Genomic DNA, 25,514 nt, shown 5'->3' with positions numbered 1-25,514 from the left:
TGTGAAATTCACAACACACACATTCAGCACAAACAACCATCATGCTAGACCAATGCTCCTTCCAAAAAAAAAAAAAAAGATGCATAATGGTTCCCCAATGTGTACATAGTTAGCATTGGGTGCCACCACCAAAACATTTCACTTATTAACTTTATACTGAATAACAACCAAAAAAAAGAAATTGTTAAGGAATTCAGAGTATTTTGAGAGATTGTAACAGAATGTACAATGTTTAGAGAAAACAGAGAACCTGCAATTGAGAAACCATCTGACTTGAGGTGTTGTTTATGTTTTGTTTTCTCACAGGTGCAACAGACTTGGCATACACCTGGGTGGGCAAGGGAAGAAAAGGGATCCTTAGAAAAGCTTAGTATATTTTATATTTTCATTGGGGTTTAAATCTGGCCCCAGGACAATAAGAAACAAATTAATGCTGATGTAGTTTTACTAATACAGTTTTCTTTATTTAATTAATTTATTTTATTATTATTAATTATTACTTATTTTCCACCAGATGTCAGGCTATGGTTAACGGTTGATCAAACAGTTATTCTCAGCCCCCCCCTCTAGTATGTACCAATGTAGCTTGTGATCCAGTGTACATAAATGCATTCCTGAAGATGACTTTGATAATTTCTTTTAATTTAATTAAAGTAAATTCTTAAATACAGTAGTGTGGTTCCATAATTATTCATAATGAGGACTGATGATGAAGAGAATGTAATTCTTTGAAAGCTGCAGAATTCATCCATGTAATATTTTTATAAAAAGACTACAAGTATGTCAAGGAAAGAAATTTCTTCTTGTAAAGAAGTTTAGGTATTGTTATCCAAGGAAATAAGCAAATTTACTTTTTTTTTATGTGAAGAAATTAGACAAAATTAAATTGTATTATGAATAAAATAACATTCTCCACTCCCATGGTATAACCATGGGGACTGGAGAATGATGAAATCTCTGATGAAAACTGATGAAATCATATATCACCTAAATTATGTAGCTAATTAAAATAATTTTGAGATTAATTTTATACTTACCTATTATATATTCTAAAATTAGATTCCATCCAATTATAAAAGCCATCAGCTCTCCTACAGTTACATAACTATATACATAAGCAGACCCTGCTTTTGGCACTCTAGACCCAAATTCTGCATAGCACAATCCTTAAAACAAGAAAAATAAGAACTAAAATCTATATAAAATTTAAAATAAGTAATAAATGCATGCCTCACCGAAACACTTTTCAGTAGATATATTATAAAAAAAATTATTACCTAAAGAAACTCAACCATGTAATGCCAAAGTATTATTATTATCAACATTTGACCTCATGGAGTCAGAGACTCATCGTGGGAAGTACTCACTATTGCATACAATGCTCATCCAACCGCATCATAAATTGATTCAATGTGTCCACATCCTCAACACACTCAGGCAATGCATTCCACTCACCACTCTCCATGCAAAGAACTTGCTTCTCACTCCTTTGCTCACACCCTCCTTATAGTTTCCAGCAACAACCTCTTGTTCTACCCCCCCCCTCTCCCATTCTATGAAAAATCTATTCCATGTCTACCTGATAACAACCTCTGAGCAGCTTATATGTCTTAATCATATCCTCCTCCTCCTCTTCACAAGGCTCTGCAATTTACATTCTCTCAATCTGTCCTCGTACTCCATTCCAAAGACCAATGACTACCTTCGTGAATTTTCTCTGTACCCTTTCCAACATATTCTTGTCAACATGAAAACCCAGTGACAAAATCTGTGCACAATATTCCATATGAGGCCTGATCAAGGATTTATAGAATGGAATCATAACCTCTCTATTTCTGCATCATTGCCATTATCCGATGTAATGTCTTCACAACTTGTGCAATGTGGCCCCTGAATTTCGGGTCCTTGTTCACCATCACTCCTAGATCTCTCATCTCCTCTACTTCTGTTAAAATTTCCCCACCAAGTGTATATTTTGTATCCCATCGTTGCTTACCAAATCTCAAAACCTTACACTTGGCAATATTGAACTGACAGTATGAAAAAAATTAAATAAATCCTCTAACATCTTTTATTCCCCAAAGGGAATAGGCAAGACCATTTAGCCATAACTTTTTGAAGATTGATATAGAGCCAATCTCTACCCTTAACTATTGCTGATAGCTGGCCCAAGGCTATAAATGATTTCATAGACATTAGAGAAGAGTATGACAGACAACTGCTGCCATCTTGTGGTAACATTACACCTTATTGTCTGAAATAGTGTGAGTTCTAGTTAATTTTCTTGAGTTTTTTAAAAACAAGTTTCTGGGAGGAAGGCCTATGCCAAAGATCTGGGACTGATTTGGGAAATGGCTGAAAAAAAAGAAAGAAAAAGTCTAGAAAATCCCTCTAATACATGACTAGAGTCAAATTTTTAACAGACTTTCTTCTGGCAGTCTAGCACTTATGGAAGCAGATGCCATTTCCACATGGCTATAGGAAATGGTTGCAATTTAGAAGTGGCTAATTTACTGATATTTTTAGTTCAGCAGTAGTGACTTGAGGAACCTTTATCTGGTCTCTTTCAATGAAAGGTGAGTTAGCTGGTCTCATATGGTAGCAGGAGGTTTTTTCAACTGGAAACTCAGGTTTTTTGTCCCCCAGAACAGGAAAACTGGCCCATGAACACACACGAATTAGTCATGAATATCGTCCTTATGGGATGCAGCAGAGGAGTGACAAACCAGATGCATTAATTCATCATAAGCTCCTCATTAGAGAGAGGACTCAACCCATCCTAATGGGCAGATGGGAAGGATAGATAGTACTAACTGCTTGAATTTCAATCTGTGAGTGGGAAGGAGAGGATTACAATTCTCAAAGACTAAAACAATATCATCCAAGTTGTATATTTTTCTAGTGTTATCTTCTTTCTAACCTTTGACTCTCTTACTTGGCTAATATTCTTACATAATGAGATGTTTTTCTTACATATTACTACATTTTTAGATTAAGTCAGCAAAACAATCAACAGATATGTGGCTGAAACTGACTGAAAGTTGTGACCTGTAGCAGTGTTCTGTAGAATTTTACTTTCTTCTCCATTCTTTATACTGTGTAGAAAATGACAGGAAAACAAATATATTTTGTTTCTTTCTTCTCAATAGTGCCATTGGATAAAGTACTCCCCTACTCAACTTGCTTTAATATTTGCCCAATTCGATTTAATTTCTCAAACGACCCTCAGCTCTTCAGTATATTGTTCTCTGCCAGGTTGGCAGAAAAAAGACCCAGAGGAAGACCAAGATATAGGTGGATTGATAAGGTAGAAAGTGCCTTAGAAGATAGACATAAGATCTGATAATGTTGGAGTCTTGACAGGTAAAAGACTGATTTGGAGGAAAACTGTAGATAGGAAGTTAGTAATGATGTAAATTTTTCATGTAGTACTATCACATCCTGTACACTCCTTGAGGGTACATGTCAGGAATTTGATGATGATATATTCCAAAATAGGAATTGAGATTGGTTGAATGATGCAACCTATAGAGATTTGCAAATGAGGAGAAAGAAAAATTCTGTGAATATTTCACTATTTTTTAAAGTACTTTTTTTTTTTTTTGAAAAGTTTATTTCTGAACCTATAGTACATTTCTACCATGGATGGTTAAGGATTTTTTTACTATTTTTACTGATTTTATATATTTACCTAGTCCAGAAATCCTGCTCTAGTGACCAAACATGGAACTTTTTTAAAGCCATTCCAAGCCTCCAATAAGCAGGGTGGTGGTTTCACACCAAGCAATGACATTCACCTCCTACCTAAAGACAATCACAAACATCCGTTTGTGATTATTTTTTGTTTTTTAATGCTTCAAATTTCAAAGGCTGTGTTCTGTTGAACAAAAGTGATGGATCAGTAATATCCAACTTAAAAATAAAGTTACAATAGGTCAATAGGTTACAATTGAGTCTTGAAATAAGAACAGTCAGTTTTCTCATACTCCAGGCCCACTAACAAATCTACTTTAATAAAAAAAAAAAAAAAATGCACTATAGCAAAAATTCACAAATATTTCTTCCCTTAATATAACTCTTCATTATCATCAATATAACATATTGCAGAATAATGTTTCTTATTTAGCTTGTGTAATCTACAATTTAGTTGCAACTGTAGTGATTTATATATCTGGCAATATTTGTTAGTCCTTCCCACAAGCCAGAGGCCAAGAGAACCTTCATCAGATAGCAATAGTAAGTTTTTTTTTTGCTTGGTTAGAAAGTAAGTTATACTAGACAGGAATTTATATTCTTGCTTTAATCCTGTACTCAAGCATAGGCACAAAAGTTTGTGCATTAAGCATCTTCACTGTTAAGTGTGAAGGTACTTATATAGACTGGTGACTTCACATCAATTGCTTCAGTATCCCATAATGCACAGCACTTCTTTCGGAAGTGTAATGGTGCATTATACATTTCTGAAAGGGTCACTACAGACTAGTTTTGACTTTTAAAGATCTCAGTGGGGAAGGGGGGGGGTATTAGCAGAACCGGAGCTAGGGTCTTTGCTGCATGCATGCAATTTCTATCTAAGCGCCCCTGTAACGATCCGGGCGTGTGTGGTTCTTTTACAATAATAAAAATTTAAATTATTTGAAATTTCTTAAATAAATTTTGACAGAACAGTCATACGTTGGTTCACTAAATGTAACGAACCAGGGGTGATGACTTGGCAGGATAATCATTAAAAACCCAAATATTCAAAAAATTCTCAAAAGTTAAAGCAAATTTTGATAAAGCCACTTCACTTTAATCGTTGAATATAATGATACAGGGATTATAGCCTTCTCACCGATCCGAATTGCTAACAAAATTAAAATGAATTTTAATTAAATTTAAAATTTATTTGAACTAAAGTTTAAAAAATTCTTGCATTTTACAAGATGTAAAAAATTTTTAATAATTTTTATAAGTGGAACTATCTTTTAGGAAAATAAAAAGAACTCGAGATAGATGAGAATATAAGAAAAGAATTCAGAAATAATTAGAACATTTAATATAAGTATTCAAAAAAAGAACATCTTTACAGAATAACAGAAAATATATTAAATTGCATAAATATACTTGAAATTTTTTTTATTAAAATTTTAGGGTTTTTGATTTCATATTCACAAAATTAGAAATAATGGTCTTCTGCAAATATATCATTTTCAATAGCTATTAACGCCAAATTAACAAGCGTTTTTTGTGACATACTTGTTCTTAAGTAGGTTTTAATCAATTTCAACTTGGAAAAGGAACGTTCACTGCTCGCTACATTAACAGGTAAGGTTAATAGTAGTATTTTTAAAGCAATTGAAAAGTTAAGGAAAGATAAATTATTGGACACAATAAAATAAAGAATATCGAAAGGGTTTTGAATATTTAAATTATCCTTCTGAAAAATATTCCGGAAAGCACATAACTCTTCATATAGTTCTACTGCATTTATGTCTTTATTGTTGCCGTCCTTCAAGAGTTCTCTAAATCACCACAATTTTTTTGTAAATCTGCGTTATTAATTTGTAGTAATCTATACAAGAAATTGAAATTATCATATGTTTTTAGTTGTTCAAAACGTTCTATTAACGAACACATTGCAATGTCTAGGAGTGTATAATATAAAACACATTCCCTCTAAATTTATCTTCTGGCGATTGTGGCATTTCGTCATGATGCTCGTAGTAAAATTGTCGTGTCTTCTTTCGTAGTTGAACTTCCATACCAGTTTTAAATTCTTGTTCTCCATCCACCTCTTCACTCAGTTCTTTTGCCGTTTTTAGAACTTCTTTAAAATTTGTATCTGATCGATACTCTTGTAAGAATTTAGTTTTTGATAGATTCTAAAGCATATTTTTGTCTTGAAGCATTTTACTCACAGAGATTATTCTGTTAAGTAAATCATGCCAAGCTATAAGAGAGCAAATAAATTTGTAGTCCTTTATTTTAGCAGATAATGTTTATGCTTCATGCTGAGTTTCTTTATTAAAATTTTCATTATTTAAAATTGCAAAAAGTGCATCGTAAATTTCTTCTAACTGATATCGTAGATGGGGGGGGGATTGCATTAATTTTACTTTCCCATCGCTTTTCTGGTGGCTGTTTCAATTTTAAATTTTTTACGAACTTTAAAAGGATTGCCCAACGTTTGTAAGAGAATGAAAAGAAATTGTATATTTCTTGAATAATTGCAAGGAAACTAATTGCATCTGCATTGGTAATGATTAAATTTAAAGTATGAGCAGTACATGGCACATAGAAAGCTCAAGGATATTTGTTCAAAAGCAAATTTTGGAGCCCATATATTTTCCCTTTCATATTTGCCCCGTTGTCATAAACTTGACCTCGCATGTCTTCAATGGGAATGTTCCATTTTTCCAGTTGTTCCATTATTATTGCACATAAACCACGTCCTGTGGAATCTGGTATATCTTCTGCAAAACCTAAAAAGTTTTCCCTGATCTTGACAATTCCATTGTCACAGGAAACAAGGCGAATAATAATGGTTATTTGTTCTGTTTTACTTGCATCAGGTGTGCAGTCTAAAATTATGGAATGATATTTAGATTTTCGAATTGATAATAAAAATGCATCCCCAATTGCGTTACTTAAAGTTTCCAATAGAGTACTCTATTGTTTCATTGTAGAGCCATTTCAACATGATTTTCTATAACGGGATCAAGCGTCGCAAACAGTTCGACTAATTTTAAAAAATTGCCGTTATTCCTTTCATATAATTCATTAGATGGTCAACGAAAAGCTAAATTTTGGCTACCAAGGAATTTTATAATTTTAATCAAGCGTTCTAAAACACTCATCCAATGTTTCTTTTCCATTTCATACATATCTTTGAGCTGGCAATCAATAGTAGTTTTGTTTTTTAAATTTTTATCAAGTTCCTTCCATTTTAAGAAATTTTTCATGCGAGTTAAACTAGTCTCATGTAAACTAGTTTAACTCGCATGAACGTTTAACTCACTAATCTCTATGCAAAGTTGTACTTACATTTCTCCAATCATTATAATCTTCTACAAGACTACTTGATTCAGTAGGTGCAAAAAGTTTGCAACAAAAGCAAAAAACAGAATTTAAAGTTTCAGAATAAATGAGCCATGTTCTTGGCAAACCTCCCCGTTTTCCATTTTTCTATTATAATATGTGTTGCCAAATTTTCGACCATATGTATCTCTGGGATATATTATATTTTTCTTTTGAACAGGCCCAATTTCAATTAAAACAACTCATAATTTTTCATCAATATTTCCCCATTCATGATGTGCACGGTTCTTCAACTCTGATTTCTGATGTATCGAGTTGGTTACAATCTGCATCAAAATATTTTAATATTTTAACAAATTTATTAAGAGCCCCAGTTTGTTTCTTAACATCTGCTTCTTTCACAGTACGATGCTTACGATTATGTGCACCAGATAACTTTTTTTTAATTTTTGATTACAATTCTATTTATACCAACAAGAAATTATTACACCACACCACACAGAGACGAAATAACAGTCTGCACTGCGCTACTGTCAGTTGCCTACTGAGATGCGTACCATATGACTGGTTAACTAGCAACAAATGTTTTGTATGAAAATTCGTTTCTATGCATAAAAACCATTCACCATTTCACTTTAGATAGACTGCAGTAGACACAACTCTGCAGGCAAGCATTTAGCTTGTTCTTGCTGCAAAATTGTAAACCCCCAGCTGATCAAAGAGGCAGCAATATACAATTTTTTTTTAAATTTTAATTTGGTGTGTCTGGCCTTATTTATTTTAATATTGATCATTCTAAAAATTTTTTGTTTTTATGATAAAAATTTTGTTTCTTAAAAATAAACTTAAGAACTGTGCCCTGGCGGCGCCCCCTTCGTAGTGGCGCCTGAATGCACCGCATACCCGCTTCCACCTGCCCTGGGTGTTAGACTTATGGAGATACTAAAAGATAAATAATGCCAAAGCCATATGTTTTCCATATACAAGCAGCAAAATAGCATATCACCAGAATATAATTTCTTGTCTAGTGTAACATACTTTCTAACCAAGCAAATAAGTTTTTCTAAAACTATCTCTCATCCAGATTATTTTAATAGCATGGTAATACACCATTTATTCATTCATATATCAGTATCTCTGGCGTGGTGGTGAAGATTTTGGAAACGTTGACAAAAGCTTGCAAAAAGAAATGAGTTAGAGAGAATCTATGAGGGTGGTATGAAAAGTTCTCAGCCTCGACCATAGATGGCAACTTTATCGGCAGGATTTTTTTTCTAAGTTGGTACATCTGTCATAAGCATCCATGTGAAACTGCAAGTCATTCTATCAAGTAGTTTGTTTTATACACTGTCTGAAGCAAAAGAGTCGTCAGTATTCTTTGAAATGGATAAAATGGAGTATCGTGCGGTTATAAAATTCTTTGCAAAAGGTTAAACACCAACAGAAATTCATTCGAAGTTCATAAAAGTATATGGGCACTCTTTTCCTTCATTTTCAACAATTAAGAAATGGGCTGTCGAGTTTAATCATGGCCATACCAGCCTTGAAGCTGATCGACGTGAAGGACATCCAAAATGTGTAACACCACCAGAAATCATTGATCAAGTGCACGATATGGTATTGGATGACCGGCGAGTTAAAGTGCGTGAAATTGCTGAGACTATAGGCATTTCAAAAGAATGTGTAGGATATATTTTGCATGAAGAATTGCACATGAAAAAGCTTTATGCAAGATGGGCAGCACTTGCTCACAGCAGATCAAAAACACACTCCCATGAAAATGTGTGAATAGTGCTTGGAGCATTTTAACAAGAATAAAACCGATTTTGTGCATCGATTTATTATTATGGATGAGACTTGGATTCACCATTACCCAACAGAATCGAAACAGCAGTCAAAACAGTGGACAGAAGTCAGTTGTTCAGCACCAAAGAAAACAAAGTCAGTTCCATATGCAAGAAAGGTCATGGCATCAGTGTTTTGGGATGCTAAAAGGCATTTTGTTTATTAATTATCTTGAAAAGGGTAAAACAATAAGAGGGGAATATTCTTCCGATGTTTTAACCAGACTAGACAAAAAAATTCGTGAGAAAAGACCCGGTTTGCAGAAGGAAAAAAATCATCTTTCATCAGGACAATGCACCTACACACAAAGGCGTTTTGGCAATGGGAAAATTAAGGGATCTGCACTATGAATTGTTGGAACATCCACCCTATTCCCAGATTTGGCTCCCTCTGACTTCTATCTCTTCCCAAAACTAAAATTCTTCCTCGATGGTAAGCATTTTTCTTTGAATCAAGAGGTGATTGTAGCTGTAGAGAGCTATTTTGCAGATCTTACTGAGAACTACTACAGGGATGGGTTAAGCATCGCTGGAATAAATGTATTAGTCTTAAGGGAGAATATGTTGAAAAATAAAAATAAATTTTCATTGTTAGGCTGAGAACTTCTCAGACCACCCTCGTATATTTTGCAATGAACAACATGGGTTTACTCAAGGATTAGCATGTTTGAACAAGTTGTTCACATTGGCCGATTGGTAGAGCTTCTGCTACTAATAGCCATGCAAAAAGTTAAGCAAGTTTGAGCACTGTTAGTAGTTGGAAGGGTAAAATCGTTCGATGCTGTTGCCACACTCTCCCTCAATGAAACTTTGGACTCCCTGGAGGTGTCATATAATAATAAAATTACCAATGAGTTAGACAAGGAAAATGAATACACCACGATACTTTGCAAAGACTGACAGCATACAGCATTGAAGACTGTTACATAAATTGGAGAATGTGGGATTGAATTTTTAAATATTAGTGTGGATAAGAGGATGATTAACTGGCATATCAAAAGGTAGTATGTGGATGATTTGAGCCTGCAAGATTTAAGGTAACCAGTCATCTACCACAAGAATCAGTCCTTGGTCCATCATTATTCAATCTTTACATTAATGACATTGGGAAGAATTTGAAATTTTAACATACAACTGTTTTCTGAAGATGGGATAATAAGGAAGAACTTAATGGAGATGTTAATGTCAGCTCTTTGCTTTATGCGGATGATGTTATACTTCTAAATAAATCCACTACAAGTCTGCAAGATTCTCTGACTAAATTGAATAGCTGTTGTAATAGATATGGTATGAAGGTCAGCAATAAAAAGACAAAGACAATGAAAATAGGCAGAATCATTGAAAATGTCAACTGTGTTGTGAATGGAGAACCTGTGGAACAAGTAAAACATTTCAGCTACTTAGGCACGATTTTTACTGAAGATGATAAATTAAATATAGAAATAGACAACAGAATCAGCAAAGCTGGTATGGTGGGAAGTCAATTGAATAAATTCATATGGAGTAAGAGAGAAATTAGTCAGAACACTAAATTAGCTGTATACAAGACAGTGTTCAAACCAGTTTTAACTTATGGATCTGAGAGCTGGGTCAGAAGTAAAACACTTGACCAAAGACTAGAGACCGCAGATATGAGTCCCGAGAAAGATTCGAGGCGTGAACAGATGGCATCAATGGCAATATCATATTAAAAATTAGGATATTAGGAAAGAACTTGACATTGTCAGCATCCAGAATGCGTTAGCAGAGCTAATCTCAGGTGGTATGGTCATTTAAATAGAATGGGAGAGGAAAGATTAGCAAAACAAGTGTTCTCTGCCAGGTTGGCAGGAAAACGACCCAGAGGAAGACCAAGATATAGGTGGATTGATACGGTACAAAGTGCCTTAGACGATAGAAATACAAGATCTGATAATGTTGGAGTCTTGACAAGTAACAGACTGATTTGGAGGAAAATTGTAGATAGGAAGTTAGTAATGATGTAATTTTTTCATGTAGTACTGTCATATCCTGTACACCCCTTGAGGGTGCATGGCAGGAATTTGATGATGATGATGATGGGATAATAAGGAATGCGACTGATATACAATACTTGTAGATTGATTTGAATAGGTTGGAACTGTGGGCATGTGAAAATGGCTCAATGTTAGATGTAAAATTTAGCACCTCTAGTGCAATGAGATCTTCTTATGGTGCCATCTTCTATCGAAGGTCAGCGACCATCTTGGCAAACAAACTGCATTCTTGTGTTAATCTGAGCAGTTGTATGCTGCTCTCCTGTCCACATCTTGATGTTGTCAAACAAAGATACTCTTTTTCTTCCTCTAGCTCCTTTGCCAGCAATTCTTCCTAAAAAAATATTTGTAGAAGTTGGTATTTGCCGTTTCTCATGATGTAGCCAAAATATTTTATGTTTTTCATTTCTTGATTGTTTGTATGAGATTTCTGGCTTTGCCAATGGATTTTAAGACATCTTCAATCTTCTATATAGCCACATCTCAAAGGCTTCATCTTGATGGTTGTTGCCTTCAATGTCCATATTTCAACTCCATAGAGCAGAATGGACCAGGTGTAACATTTCAGCATTTGGTATCTGACTTCTATGTTTAGATCTTTATTGCAGAATAATGTTCTCATTTTCATGAAGGACTACCATGCAACTTCAATCCATGTCTTTATATCTATTCCACCTTTCATTAAGCCAGCAACCAAGATATTTATACCTTGACACTTGATCGATGTTTTTCCCATTAAGCATCAGTTTCATTGATGAGGTTGGATGTTTGCCAAAAACTCATTGACAATATATTTATTCCCATTCTTTGGCTTTCTATGTATATTGTCAATGAGTTTTTGGAAATCTGTGATGTTATCGGTAATTAGCATGGTGTCATCTGCATATCGTAGGTTGTTAACAATTTTTCCATTTATTGTGATTTCCTTCTGGACATTCTTCTAATGCCTTTTTAAAGATTACCTCTGAGTATATGTTGAACAAGAGTGGTGAGAGCATGAATCCTTGTGATGTGATTGAGACTTACAAATTTCTGAAAGGGGCATACAGAATACCAGTAGATGGAATTTTTAATTTTGCAGAGCGGGGAGAGGATGAAAAGGCATCTGTGGAAGTTTCCTCAGAATGCCATGTGATTTGCATGGACTGCATGGACCATAACCCCATGGGTTATGGTCCCTGCTGATGAGATCTCAATAAAGTTGAAACTGATCTGGGTAGTGACCTTCCTATAATGCATAACAATGCACACTGTGCATTATGGGATAATGATACAATTTCGTGTGAATCAATAGCCTCACATTTCTGAAATGAAAAATTTTGTTTGATGTATACATGTGGAATATATGTGTTGATGAATGATTTGGGGGCAAAAATGTATGGCAGAAATGTGCTGAATAGGCATTGAGTGAAATATTCAATGTCAGAGAATTTCAAATAGGGGACTAAAATTTAAATGGTTCAGCAGGTAGTGACATTTGCTGCAGGAATACTAGAAAGAATATAGGTGTTAAAGTGAAAAACGGAGATGGCATTGTGAAAGAGAAAAGTGTGAGAAAGGTAATTATAAGAGTAATAGAAAATATATATATACAGGGTGTTCGGGATAAATTTGACAGTTTCGTAAGGAAAAAGAAAATCTTCTTTGTATCTATTAAATTTAATGAATTGACAAAAAAACATTACAGGCAGAGTTAATTACAATACTATCAACAAGATTTACTCAAAATAACCACCATTAGCATCGATCACAGCTTCAATTCTGCTTCGTTACCTCGAACAAGCTGATGCTACAGTCTCCCTGGGAAGGGCCGCAAAAACTGTTTTAATTTTATCCATTAACTGGGCTTTTGTATTACTGGAAGTGCGATTGGTGTCTTTTTCAACTGCGCCCCATACAAAATAATCCATGGGGTTAAGGTCTGGGGAGTTTGGAGGCCAAACATTTGGACTGGTGAAGTCGTAGAAATTTTCAGACAACCATTTTTGACTTTTCCCAGAGGTGTGGCAAGGGGCCGAATCCTGCTGCCATACATACGGCCTACCATTGGCTACCCTTGTTATCCAGGGCTTGACTACAGTTAGCAACTCCACGAACAAAGCCCGAATTCCAATGCCAGGATTCTTCAACACCTGTTCCTGCAGATTTGCAGGAATTCTGCTGTACGAACGCAATCAGATCGTCTGCTAGGGATCTTTCTTCTTGCTACATCCTCGTAGTCACCATTGCAAGTCTCTAGTTCATGCCTGATTGTTTTTACTGTATTCAGGGAGCATTGGGCAGCAGTCATAATATCCTTATTTTGATGGTGGGCACGAATCATCATGATACAAGTTATTCTCTTCCATGATTCAGGTGGGTTCCAGCTATCCATCCTTTCTGACATCTTGTATATGAATGAAGAAGGGTCCAAACTTTTAAATGAAGAGAAGCGTGTGTTAATACATGTAACTTACGGAAAAATATAATTAATTATAAATATGTCAAATTTATCCCGAACACCCTGTATATACATATTAAATGTAAAGGCAGCACAATCCTGAAAATTTCAAGGCTTCATTGATGCTTGACAGTACCACACAGGATTTGGACATACTAGAAAATCATTTAAAAAATAGTAGGAAAAGTAAAAAAGGAAACAAAATGTATAAAGAAAAAGAATATGAAATATATGAAAAAGGGATATGATATATATAGTGATTCCATCACCAGATTGAGATGAAGGCAAGAGAAAAGTTTTCTAGAAATGAAGATTCCAGAGCAATTAAAGATAAATGTAAGCAAATATAATGAATGGATGGTTATGATTGTGTTGGTCAGAACAAATCACTGAAAGTGATAACTATGGTAAGAGATATGAAAGTTGTTGAGTGAGGCCAAAAAAGAACAAAAGAACCAGAGCAAAAGGATTGCTATGGTGAGATGAGGCAGAGAGCTGTAATTGTGAATGCTTTCCTGATGATGTACAGCATGTTGATGTATGGGGTGATTTTGATGGACCAAAGGATTTGTGCTTGCAGGAATGGATTACATTTGAATAGGTCTGGAGAATGCCAGAAGCATCATAAATAAAAACAAAGGATTCCTAGTACTGGTAGACATAATGGGACAAAAAAGCTGTCAAGTGAGATTCGGATGAAAGAGGAGTATATCTTTACATGAATAATCTGGTAATCATTGCAGAGAATTACCTCTAACTAGAGTTGAAATCTCTAAATGATGAGGAACTTGGGTCAGAGGCTGTTTGATGTGAGAAAGAGGTTAAAAAGACAAAATACATAACTGGTACTGCTACATACCAGGATCATCTGATGATGACTGAATTGCAAGAACAGATAAATCTTATGGATACAAAGAGAATTCTTTATGGTTGAGAAAGGGTGCTCTAGTGAATGAATAAAAACAGTTAATAAAGAGAAGTTAGACTAAATGTGGTCTTACAATGATTGTCGCCTAGATTTTTGGCAAATTAATGATGAAGGTTAATGATAAGGGGTACTTAAGGGTGAAAGCAGTATAACTGAGAGGAGACCTCCACATAGCCTTTAAAGGAATGCTGAGAACAGACCAGGCATTCTGACCTAATGTACAATCCTCACCTTCTCATGGCGCACCCTGTTGAGTATCTACCTGGATACTGAACGAACGAGGATGGGCTGGCAATTTGGGATTTAGCCAACCAAATTGTATTCTTACTGGCTTAAACCAAAATATAGAATGATGGTACAAAATGTCAAAATTTCATGCCGGCTGGGGGCGTTGCCGGTTAAACAAGCTCCCCCCCATTGTTTTTGCCAGAGAAACCAGGGTGAACAGTGAAAAGTCAGCTACTGGAACCAATCATCTTAAAATACACCCAAACTCAAAATCACCAGAGTTCAAGATCGGTACTATCAACATAAGAAGCCTGAATGGCAAAGAAATGAAGCTATCTGAGTAATTAGATAAGTACGAGATCAACATAATAGGGGTGACTGAAACAAAAAAGACAAAAACTGGTGAAATCTTTCTGAGCAATAAATACAAAATGTTATATTCAGGCAATGACAATCAAGGGAAAGAAGGAGTAGCCATAGTATTCAACATTAAATACCAGGCTAATCTTCTTGAATGGCAGGCATTCTCAAGTAGAGTAATATGGGCAAATAACAGAATGGAGAACTGGACAATGAGACTTATTTGTGCCTATGGCCCCACAGAAGGTTCTACTAAGGTAGAATTGGAGGAATTTGAGGCTTTAGAGAAAGCTGCTGACACAATGAAAAAGAAAAAGTTAGTCCTTGTTGTGGATCTGAATAGCAGAGTAGGAAATGACCGTCAGACATACAAAAATTATTTTAGGAAAATGTGGAGAAAACAGCAAAGCTAATAAAAATGGCAAATACCTGTTTGATTTCTGCTCAGGACATGGACTGGTTATTACTAACACAATGTTCCAACATAAAAATGTGCACAAAGTCACATGGAGAGAAGATTCAAGGAAAGTCTTATTGACTATGTTATTGTCGATAGTCATGTTTCCTTATTGACTATGTTATTGTCGATGTCATGAAAACATGACATGAAAGTTGAGCAGCTCTCAGATGTGAACTGTAGACTAAAATACACAAACATGATTGAAGAAAAAATGAAAGAGTTTGAGAACAAGAACCAAACCTTGGAGATTCAGTGGCAAGCCCTGAAAAAAACACTGATTGATTCAGCCAGAGAGGCATGTGGTGAGGTTGTCTGCAAGGATAGAAAAATCAGAACTCCATGGTGGACACAGGAAGTTAAGGAAGCAGTGAAGGAAAAGAAGAAAGCATATCAAAAGTTCCTGGCAAATAAGTCAGCTTATGCTCTTAGAGAATACAGAGACAAATGTAAGAAAGCTAAACACTGTGTAAAACAAACTAAACAAAAGTCATGGGAAGACTTTGATAAGAACATAGAAAATAAATATCAAGGCAAGATATTCTGGAAGTTCTCAAAGAAGCTCAGAAATAGAGGAAAAAGCTGTAAAAGCAAAATTAGAGATGATAAAGGTGACATGAAAACCAGAGAAAAAGATATCCTTGAAGTATGGAGTAATTACTTTGAAAAGTTGTTAAATGAAACAGTCAATAATAGCACTGGTAAAAAACACTCAACAAGAATGCAGTCAGGAATACATATTAATATTTGAAGTTGAAAAAGCCATCAAAAGCCTGAAAAGTGGAAAGGTCAAAATTTCGACCAGAAATGCTCCAGTATGGAAGTATAAAAGTCTTACAGTGGCTGCACTGCATAGTTCAGAGGGCCTGGACAGAGAGACAAATTCCAGATGATTGGAGTAGAGCTCTCATAGTACCCATATATAAAAAGGGGAAAAAAAACAATGTGAGAATTACAGAGGTATTTCTCTACTCACTTTTCAGTCAGTAAGATTTATGCAAGTATACTTGAGAAATAGTTGAGAAGGATTGTGGAAGAAAAGCTTGGTGAAGAATAAGCTAGATTCAGACCAAACAGAGGCTGTGAGGATCAGATTTTCACTTTTCAATAAATAGTTGAGAAATCATGGGAATATAACAAAGATCTGTATTTAAGTTTTGTAGATCTGGAAAAGGCATATGACAAGGTGCCAAGAAAGAAGCTACTGAAAACGCTACAGTTATATGGTGTCAGTGGGGCATTATATCAAGCAATACTTAGTCTTTATTTGAATTGTAAGTCAACAGTTAGAATTGAAGGAAATATAAGAAGATGGTTTATGTTAAATCTGTTGTCAAACAGGGATGTACATCATCCCTCTGTTATTTGTTATCTATATGGATCACATTATGAAGGAAAGTGGTATTAAACCTGATATCAAAATTGGAGATGTTAATGTCAGCTCTTTATGATGTTATACTTCTAAATAAATCTGCTACAAGTCTGCGAGATTCCCTGACTAAATTGAATAACTCTTGCAATAAGTTTGATATGAAGGTCAGTAATAACAATATAAAGAAAATGAAAATAGGCAGAAGCATTGAAAATATCAAATGCATTGTGAATGGAGACCCTATAGAACAAGTAAAACATTTCAGCTACTTTGGCACGATTTTTAGTCAAGATGGTAAATTAAATATGGAAATAGACAACAGAATCAACAAAGTTGGTATAGTAGGCAGTCAATTAAATAAATTTATATGGAATAACAGAGAAATAAGTCAAAACACTAAACAAGACAGTGTTAAAACCAATTTTAACTTATGGATCTGAGAGCTGGGTCAAAAGTAAAACACTTGACCAAAGACTAGAGACCGCAGAAATGAGAGTCGTGAAAATATTGAAAATATTAGGGGCATGAACAGATGGCATCAATGACAATATCCTATTAAAAACGAGGATATTAGGAAAGAACTTGACATTGTCAGCATCCAGGAATGTGTTAGCAGAGCTAATCTCAGGTAGTATGGTCACTTAAACAGAATGGGGAAGGAAAGATTAGCAAAACAAGTGTTCTCTGCCAGGTTGGCAGAAAAGAGTCCTAGAGGAAGACCAAGAGATAGGTGGATTGATATGGTAAAAAGTGACTTAGAAGATAGAAATATAAGATCTGAGAATGTTGGAGTCTTGACAGGTAATAGACTGATTTGGAGGAAAATTGTAGATTGGAAGTTAGTAATGATGTAAATTTTTCATGTAGTACTACCATACCCTGTACACCCCTTCTGAGGATACATGGCAGGAATTTGATGATGATTAATGATAAACTTGATGAAGGGAGCATTTCATAACTGATGCTGATTCTAAAATTAGTCTATTACCCAAAACAACTCGTATGAAGCCAGCACAGCTGTCCTTATCTATTTAATATCGTGTGAAGACATATCCAAAACATGGTCTACCAGCTTTGACTTCCCATAGAGAATTGTAGATGAGTTTTCATGTTCTTCAAGTAAGATGTTTACAGATCTACCAGCCTGTCCAAAGTAAGGTAAGTTACAGGTGCAAGAAGCTTTATACACTCTAGGATGGATGCACAAGAGGATGAAGCTGATCCTTTGAAGAATGGTTGTAGGTTGCTACAGTTTTCAAATTATGTCATTTGAAAGTGGGATAGAGATTTTATTTGCAAAAATATAATCTCTCACCACCACTCAAACCATTTGGCGAGGCGAGACACCATTCCCCAAGGAATGGTGTCTCGCCTTGCTTGTATATCAATGGATACACCACATATTGTGATGATCCTTTGTAATCAAAACTGCATGGGGGGGGGGGGCAACTGTGTTTGTTTTATTATATATCAGAAATCAACAATTAAGGAGAATGTTATATTTGGTTGGTATATTTGAATTACTAAAAGGTGTAAATATGTGGATCATGATTAATGAGCCATGTGCAAATAAGAAATACTAGGGAGAGAAAGAACAGCTGTGAATAGAAATACTTTCATTACTAGCAAAGGAATTATAACAAAAAATTTGTTGCTACGTGGAGTGAATAACATGTGATTCTACAAACTCTAGACATGCATATATGCATTTATGGTGGCAAAATTAAAAAAAACTTACGAGGAGAGTAAAAGAGATTTGTTTGTGAAATATAAATAACTAACCAACAATAAACAGTGTCTGTATATATTTGATAGTTCATGAAATAAATATAGGTAGAGGTTAATCCAATGAACTAATAATGTTGATCATGTGTTCATCTAAGCATCATCAGGAATACATGTGGCTTGATGAAGCGGTGAATCGTCTTGTACAATTCATTATGCTTCTTATTTAGATTTGGACATAATGGTCAGCTTTGATAATACTCATTGTTTACCCATGTACTAATGACAGATCTTTGAACTTATAATGCAGCCCCCCCCCAACATATTTGAATTATTCAAATTATGGAAAGGAAACATATAAAAATAGCTAGATGATACTGCAATGGATTTCTTCCCCAACCCCAACCCAAAAAAGCCAATTTTGATATGCAATTTCCAGAAAATCAAGTAAAGAGCAGTTATGCAAAAATCAACAGTCTACTTGTTGGCCTAGATACTTTAGATACATTTTTTGGTGCATTTAAACTATTCCAAAACACATTTAGAACACTTTGCATACAGAATGCAGACCTCCATGCCTTTCATCCCTGGACATACTAGTTATGATAACCAAATGGTTCATTATTCTTTTCTGTTTATAGCCAAAATCATTATGAAATTGCTGTTTCAATATTCATACAGTAATGCTAATGTGATACATCCATACCCATTTGCTTGTGTATTGTGTATGGGCTGTTTTTCTGAATGTATAGTTGTAGTAAAGGCCATATGTTGCACTCCCATCACTACACGTTGCCAAGCCACACTCACTCAAGTGCTAACTTGACAATGTTTTGAGTGCCACTCATTTCTGGTATATAGCAAAATATACAGCAGAAACTCATCTTTTGTTTATAGATTACAAAAAAGCATTTGGCAAAGTAAAAAGATATATACTGTTTGATATATTCTTCTTCTTATTGTACTATCTTCTGTCGAAGGTCAGCGACCATCTTGGAGAAACAAACTACGCTCTTGTGCTAATCGGAGCAGTTGTGCACTGCTCTTTCCTGTCCACATCTTGATGTTGTCAAACCATGATATTCTTTTTCTTCCTCTTTGATATATTACAAAGAATAAATATACCTAATATTTTACTACATGCAATATTGAATATATATAAAGATAATGAAATAAAAATAAATGAAAAGTTGTCTGAAAAACAATCTATAAACCAAGGAGTAAGACAGGGATGCCCTCTGTCCCCCAATATTTACATTAATGAAATATTAATACAGTGGAACACCTTAAACAATCAAGGTATAGAAATTTCCCGGAAGAACAAAATAAATATGCTATTATTTACAGATGATCAGGTAATGATATTAGATAAAGAAGACAATTTACAAAGAGCGATATATAATTTAAACAGTATAGTAAAACAGTTTGGAATGAAAATTTCCATAGATAAAACTAAAAAATGGCATTTTGTGGACAAACTCCAGTTAGAAGCAAAATAGTTATTAATAATAAAATAGTAGAACAGATAAATACTTTCAGTTATCTTGGATGTGAAATATCATATGAAGCTAACATAAAATTAAAAACTTCAATATTTTTACAGATTATAGGTCTGATAAATAGAACACTCAACCCAAATATATTACAAAAAGAAACATGCTTGAAAATATACAATACTTTGGCAGTGCCCACATTATTATATGGTGGTGAAACTTGGGCAATAAACAAACAAGATAAACAAAGAATAAAAGCAAGTTAAATGAGATTTATGAGAAGAACTGCAAAATACACATTATTAGATCAAAAAAGGAATGAAGACATTTTAAAAGAACTAAAAACAAAATCAATAGAAGAAAAACTAAACAATTATAAACAAAACTGGATTGAACATGTAAACTGAATAGCCGACACCCAACATCCTAAACAAATACTAAAATATAAGCCAACTGGAAAGAGAAGGCAGGGTAGACCTCAAAAAAAGAATATTGGATGAATAACGAGACCGGAACAGACCAATATGGTCTATACCCGTAATTAGTGTTATGATGATGATGAATATTGGTGCATTTTTGTTTACATTCATATTCAGTAGTTTGGAAGGCATTTTCTAAGATGAAATGTGTATAATCTCGTTACAGATGAGAATTATCTTATGAGCATTTGCAACTGATTTCAATGATAAGGCAATAATTTTGACACAATAAATTTTTAAGAGAAGTTATGTGCCATTCAGTCATTTTCGACTATTGGTGATCTTGTGCACAAAAGCTCTCTCCATCCCACTTGTCCTTTCTTTCAGCAATTGTAAGTTCAAATTGGTAAGTTCTTTTATGGTGTCTAACCAGCTCTTTTGTGGTCTTCCTCTTCTTCTCATTCCCTCAATCTTCCCAACATAACTGTCTTTTCCAATGATTCATCAGCTCACATAATATATCCAAACTACATCAACTTCTGTTTAGTGAAATGAGCATTCTGTCTTTACTCTCTCTTTAAAACCTTCTTATTGGTCATTCTTGCAGTCCATGGAATTCTTAATAGTCTCCTCCATACCAATAATTCAAATGAATCAATTGGCTTTCTGTCTTCTTAATAAACCAGCTTTCACATCCATACATCACTATTGGAAATATCATTGCTTTCACAATTCTAACTTTTGTGGCCTTATTCTTTCATAATTTTTTTTTTATCAGGTTTAACATAGCTTTTTCCCCCCCATGACTATCCTTCTTTTAATTTCACATTTATCATAATTTCTGATTCTGGATCCCAGTAAATCATAACTTTTAATGATTTCTATTTTATTTCCCTCTATTATAAATTCATTTAAATTGCGAAGGTTTAAATTAAGCTCAGCATTGATACGTTCCCTCTTAACCAACAGAATCAACTGCTCCAGATCTTCCTTAGTTTCTGCTATGAGGGTTGTATCATCTGCATATCTTAAATTATTTATTTTCCTGTCACCAATCTTCATTCCAGCTGGATCTTTGTTTAAGTTAGCCCATTCTCATAATATATTCACTATAAATATTAAAAAGATAGGGCAACAGTATACAACCCTGCTGCACTCCTTTTTCCACTTGAATGTCTGTTTCTCCAAAGACTGTTTCTACTGAAGCTTCTTGGTTGTCATACAGCTTTCTTATCAAGAAGATTAGATGCTCAGGTATTCCCATTGATCTCATTACAATCCACAGTCTGTTATAATCCATGCAATCAAAAACTTTCTTATAATCGATAAAACAGATGAACACTTCCTTCTGAAATTCTCGTTCTTTTCATAATCTATCTCATGTTTGCTATTTGGTATCTAGTTCCTTTACCTCTTCTAAAGCCTGCCTGTTTGTGTAGCATTTGTCTATTCACATATGGCTCCTGCCTTTGTTGGATCACTTTCAGCATAACTTTACTTACACGTGAAATTAAATCAATGGTTCTATAATTCTCCCAATCTCTAGGATTTTTTTTTTTTTTTTTTTTTTTGAATTGGGATGAATACTGATGTTTTACAATCTCTAGGCCAGTATATTTTCTTCCAAACCTATTGACAAATTTCAGTCAATATATTCAGTACTTCATCCCCAGCTGCTCTCAATAATTCCACTGACATTCCATCAGCTCCAGGAGCTTTTCCTTTTGGCAACTGTTCCATTGCTGATATCACTTCACTTCACTTTTCATTATCATGGGTTCCTCAACAAATTCTCTCCTATCAAATTCTCCTTCAATATTATTTTTCTTATACAAATCCTCTACATACTCTTTCCATCTTTTTTTCACTGCTTCTTCCATTAGACATTTTTCCAGATTACTTTTCACAACTCCTAATCTAGGTGTAAACTTCCCTGTAACATCATTTATTTTTCTAAACAGATATCTTATTCTACCCATAATATTGCTTTCTTCAATTTCCTTGTACCTTTTGTTCAGATGTTTTTCCATATCTTTCCTAGCCTGTCTCTGGAAATCTGTACTCAGTTGTCTAACCCTTTCTTTGTTTCTCTGAAGTTTCATTTTTCTTTTTTCCTCTGCTATTTGAATAGCTTCTTCTGACAACCATTTACAATCCTTCTTTCTTGTTGCTTTACTTAGAGTCCTTTTTGCTGCTGCTATGACTGTACATTTTGTTTCTTCCCACAGAAATTAAAAAGTTTTTTCAAACTTTTTAATTTCTTTCCGACTTCCACTTTAAATGCTTCATTTATAGAATCTAAATCAAATCTGATATTGTCATTTTGTTTCTTCTTAGCCCTTAATTTCAATTTAACTTCAGCTATCAATAATTCATGATCTGTCAAAGTCTGCACCAAGTAGTATTTTTGCTGAGTGGATAGTGCTTCTCCACTTTCTGCTGTTTCTGCTGGCAATAATATAATCTATCTGATTTCTATATTCTCCATTTGGTGAAATCCATGTGTACAATCTTCTTTTATGTTGTTGCAAGCAAGTGTTTGCAATAAAACAATTGTTCTCAACATAAAACTCTAACATCCTTTCTCCTGCTTCATCCTTCAGTCCTAAACCAAATTTTCCAGTGATGCCTCATTCTTCTTATTCTCCCACTTTTGCATTCCAATCACCTAATATCAGGAGAAAATCTGTTTTATCGATACTGTGTACTACTTGTTGCATGCTGCTGTAAAATTTTTTGACCTCATCTTCACTAGAAATCTGTAGTGTGTATACACCTGTATGAGTGTAACATTCACTGGATATGACTTTATTCTGATTAGACTTATTCTATCAGACATTGGGCTGTATTCCAAAATGCATTTTCTGTATTCTCTTCTGATATGAATGCTACTCCATTTCTTTGAAAGTTTTCATGTCCAGAGTAATACATCATGAAATCATTGGTATCAAAGTGACCCATTCCTGTCCATTTCAGTTCACTGATTCCTAAAATCTGAACTCGAGTCTTCCATTTCTTTCTTTATAGTTCCAATTTTCCTTGAGACATAATTCCCCAAAAATCTGTTTATTATAATCATCATCATTTATAAAGCAAGAAGAAATGGGATGTTTGTTCATTTGTAACTAAAGTGTTGCATCTTAATAATATGGTTAACGATATCCTTCACACATGCATTAATATAATTGTTGTATTAGAGAGAAAATGCATCACCCTAGCAATATTTTTAATAACAAATTTTATTTTGTTACTAATTTATAAGTTGGGAAAATGTATAAATTAGTAAGTCAGCAAAAAATAACATTTGTAAGGAACTATTTAACATTTAAGCAATAATAGCATACTAACCAGCAAACACTGAAGCTACAGCTGCAATAAAGAAAGATAAAATTACAGAAGGTCCAGCTTTGCTTGCTACTTGGCCAGCAAGAACATATATACCCAATCCTAACGTACTTCCAATACCTAAAAGAATACATAAAATTTAATTCATCATAAGATTTAATAAAGTAAAAAAATTAGCAGCATATATACTATTCCATTTTTGGCTCAAACATGATTATAATAATATCTAACTCATAAATATATGGTAAATAAAAATTACTTTGGTTGATGTACTCTCTCCACACACATACAATAATAGATGATATTAACAAATACAGTTTATGCAATTAATCTAAATTCCTTTTGAAGAGACTGCTTAAATCTGCATGCCAGCTCTAAATTTAATCTCAGGCAATCTACAAAAGTTAGCTACTTTATTAATTTATATCTTTAGCTATATCCACTTAGAAAAAGATTTTTGTATACCTAACCTGTAAAATCTTATCAATATAACACAATTTCATATGTTATTTTTGTGAACTCTCTGTCCAAAAAGAAACCGAACTTTTCAAAAATAGAAGAAACTTGTGGCATCACCTGTTGTATCTTTTTGTTGTCGAAAGCGGCAACCTTCATTAATGTTGTGTCAACTGTTTCTGACATTTGTTTCATTAGAAACCAAAAGAGTGACAATGTGTTTTGATGAATGGTCGGTTGTCATGATATTCATGCCGTATGCGACGAATTCTCACTATCAATCGCTTCAAAACTTTGAGATAAAACTCACCATTGACCGTTTGGCCAGGCGGAATGAATTCTTTGTGGATAATGCCCTTGAAATCATAGAAACAAATCAGTTCTCTTTACTTTTGACTTCTCCAAGCAACTTTTTTTTGGATGCCTCTCTTCTGGTGGTCTCCACTCAGCACTCTGATTCTTTGTTTCAGGCTCATACTCAAAACATCACGTTTTGTCACCAGTAACAATTGTTTCAAGGAAGTTTGAATCCTTACGAGCAGTTTTAATGAGGTCCTTGCAGTGTTCGATTCAATATATTTTTTGGTCATCAGTCGACTTGTAGGGATCATATCACGAATTCAATTTACAAAGGCCCAAACTCTCAGTCAAAATGTTGTGCACAGTTGATTTTGGAATCCCCAATTCATCTTCAAACAATCTCACAGATGATTTTGGGTTTTCTTTGATGAAATCACGCACTTTTTGGATGTCAACTTCGCTCATTCCAGATTTTGGATGGCCCGGCTTTTCGTCATCCTCAGGTGTCTCACGACCACTTTGAAATCACTCGTAAACTAGAGTATGGGATAAGCATTTATCACTGTATGCTTTTTTTGAAGCATTTGATGCATTTTGGTAAAACGTTTACCAAGTTTAACACAAAAGTCAATCGCAGCTCTCTGTTTGAAACTCATTATCTGACCATTCGTCAAAACACATCAGCACTCTTGGCAATATAACTCAGCTTCTAATGAAACAAATGTCATAAACAGTTGACATAACACTAATGAAGGTTGCCACTTTCGACGACAAAAAGATACAACAGGTGGTGCCACTAGTTTCTTCTATTTTCAAAATGTTTGGTTTCTTCTTGGACAGAGGGTGTATATACCAAATTAAAAAAAGAGCAAACCTACATGCTTAATGAAAGAAGAAATGATAAACAATGATAATCAACATATTCCAAACAGATGTTACTTTGACTTTTTTACTAGATATAATAATACACCTATAATGAATGGACTGTCCCCCCCCACCTTTTCTTTTTTTTCAAGGCTTAAATTTCTGTGCTATCACCCATTGCATCTTAATTTATGAAACAGTGAAAAATGATTTACCAGCAGATTAGAAAGTAGATGTATATATACTTC

General features: G+C 34.3%; 1 protein-coding gene across 1 annotated transcript in view; it reads right to left on the bottom strand.

Moving 5' to 3' along the window:
- The window catches only part of LOC150109335 (high affinity cationic amino acid transporter 1-like), a 123,351-nt gene that overhangs the window by 94,267 nt on the left and 3,570 nt on the right, over positions 1-25,514 (bottom strand). Inside the window, exons 3-4 of the mRNA XM_090402136.1 lie at positions 23,650-23,766; positions 1,038-1,166 (exon numbers count right to left, since the gene is read on the bottom strand). Of these exons, the coding sequence (XP_090258262.1) occupies positions 1,038-1,166; positions 23,650-23,766 (246 nt within the window). The remainder of the gene's footprint in view (positions 1-1,037; positions 1,167-23,649; positions 23,767-25,514) is intronic.

The sequence above is a fragment of the Typopeltis vanoorti genome, chromosome 2, assembly GCF_054136105.1.
Source record: "Typopeltis vanoorti isolate ZY-2024b chromosome 2, IOZ_Tvanoo_1.0, whole genome shotgun sequence".
NCBI lineage: Eukaryota > Metazoa > Arthropoda > Arachnida > Uropygi > Thelyphonidae > Typopeltis > Typopeltis vanoorti.
The sequence above is the reverse complement of the archived record's forward strand: the minus strand, read 5'-3'. Positions and strand labels throughout refer to the sequence as shown.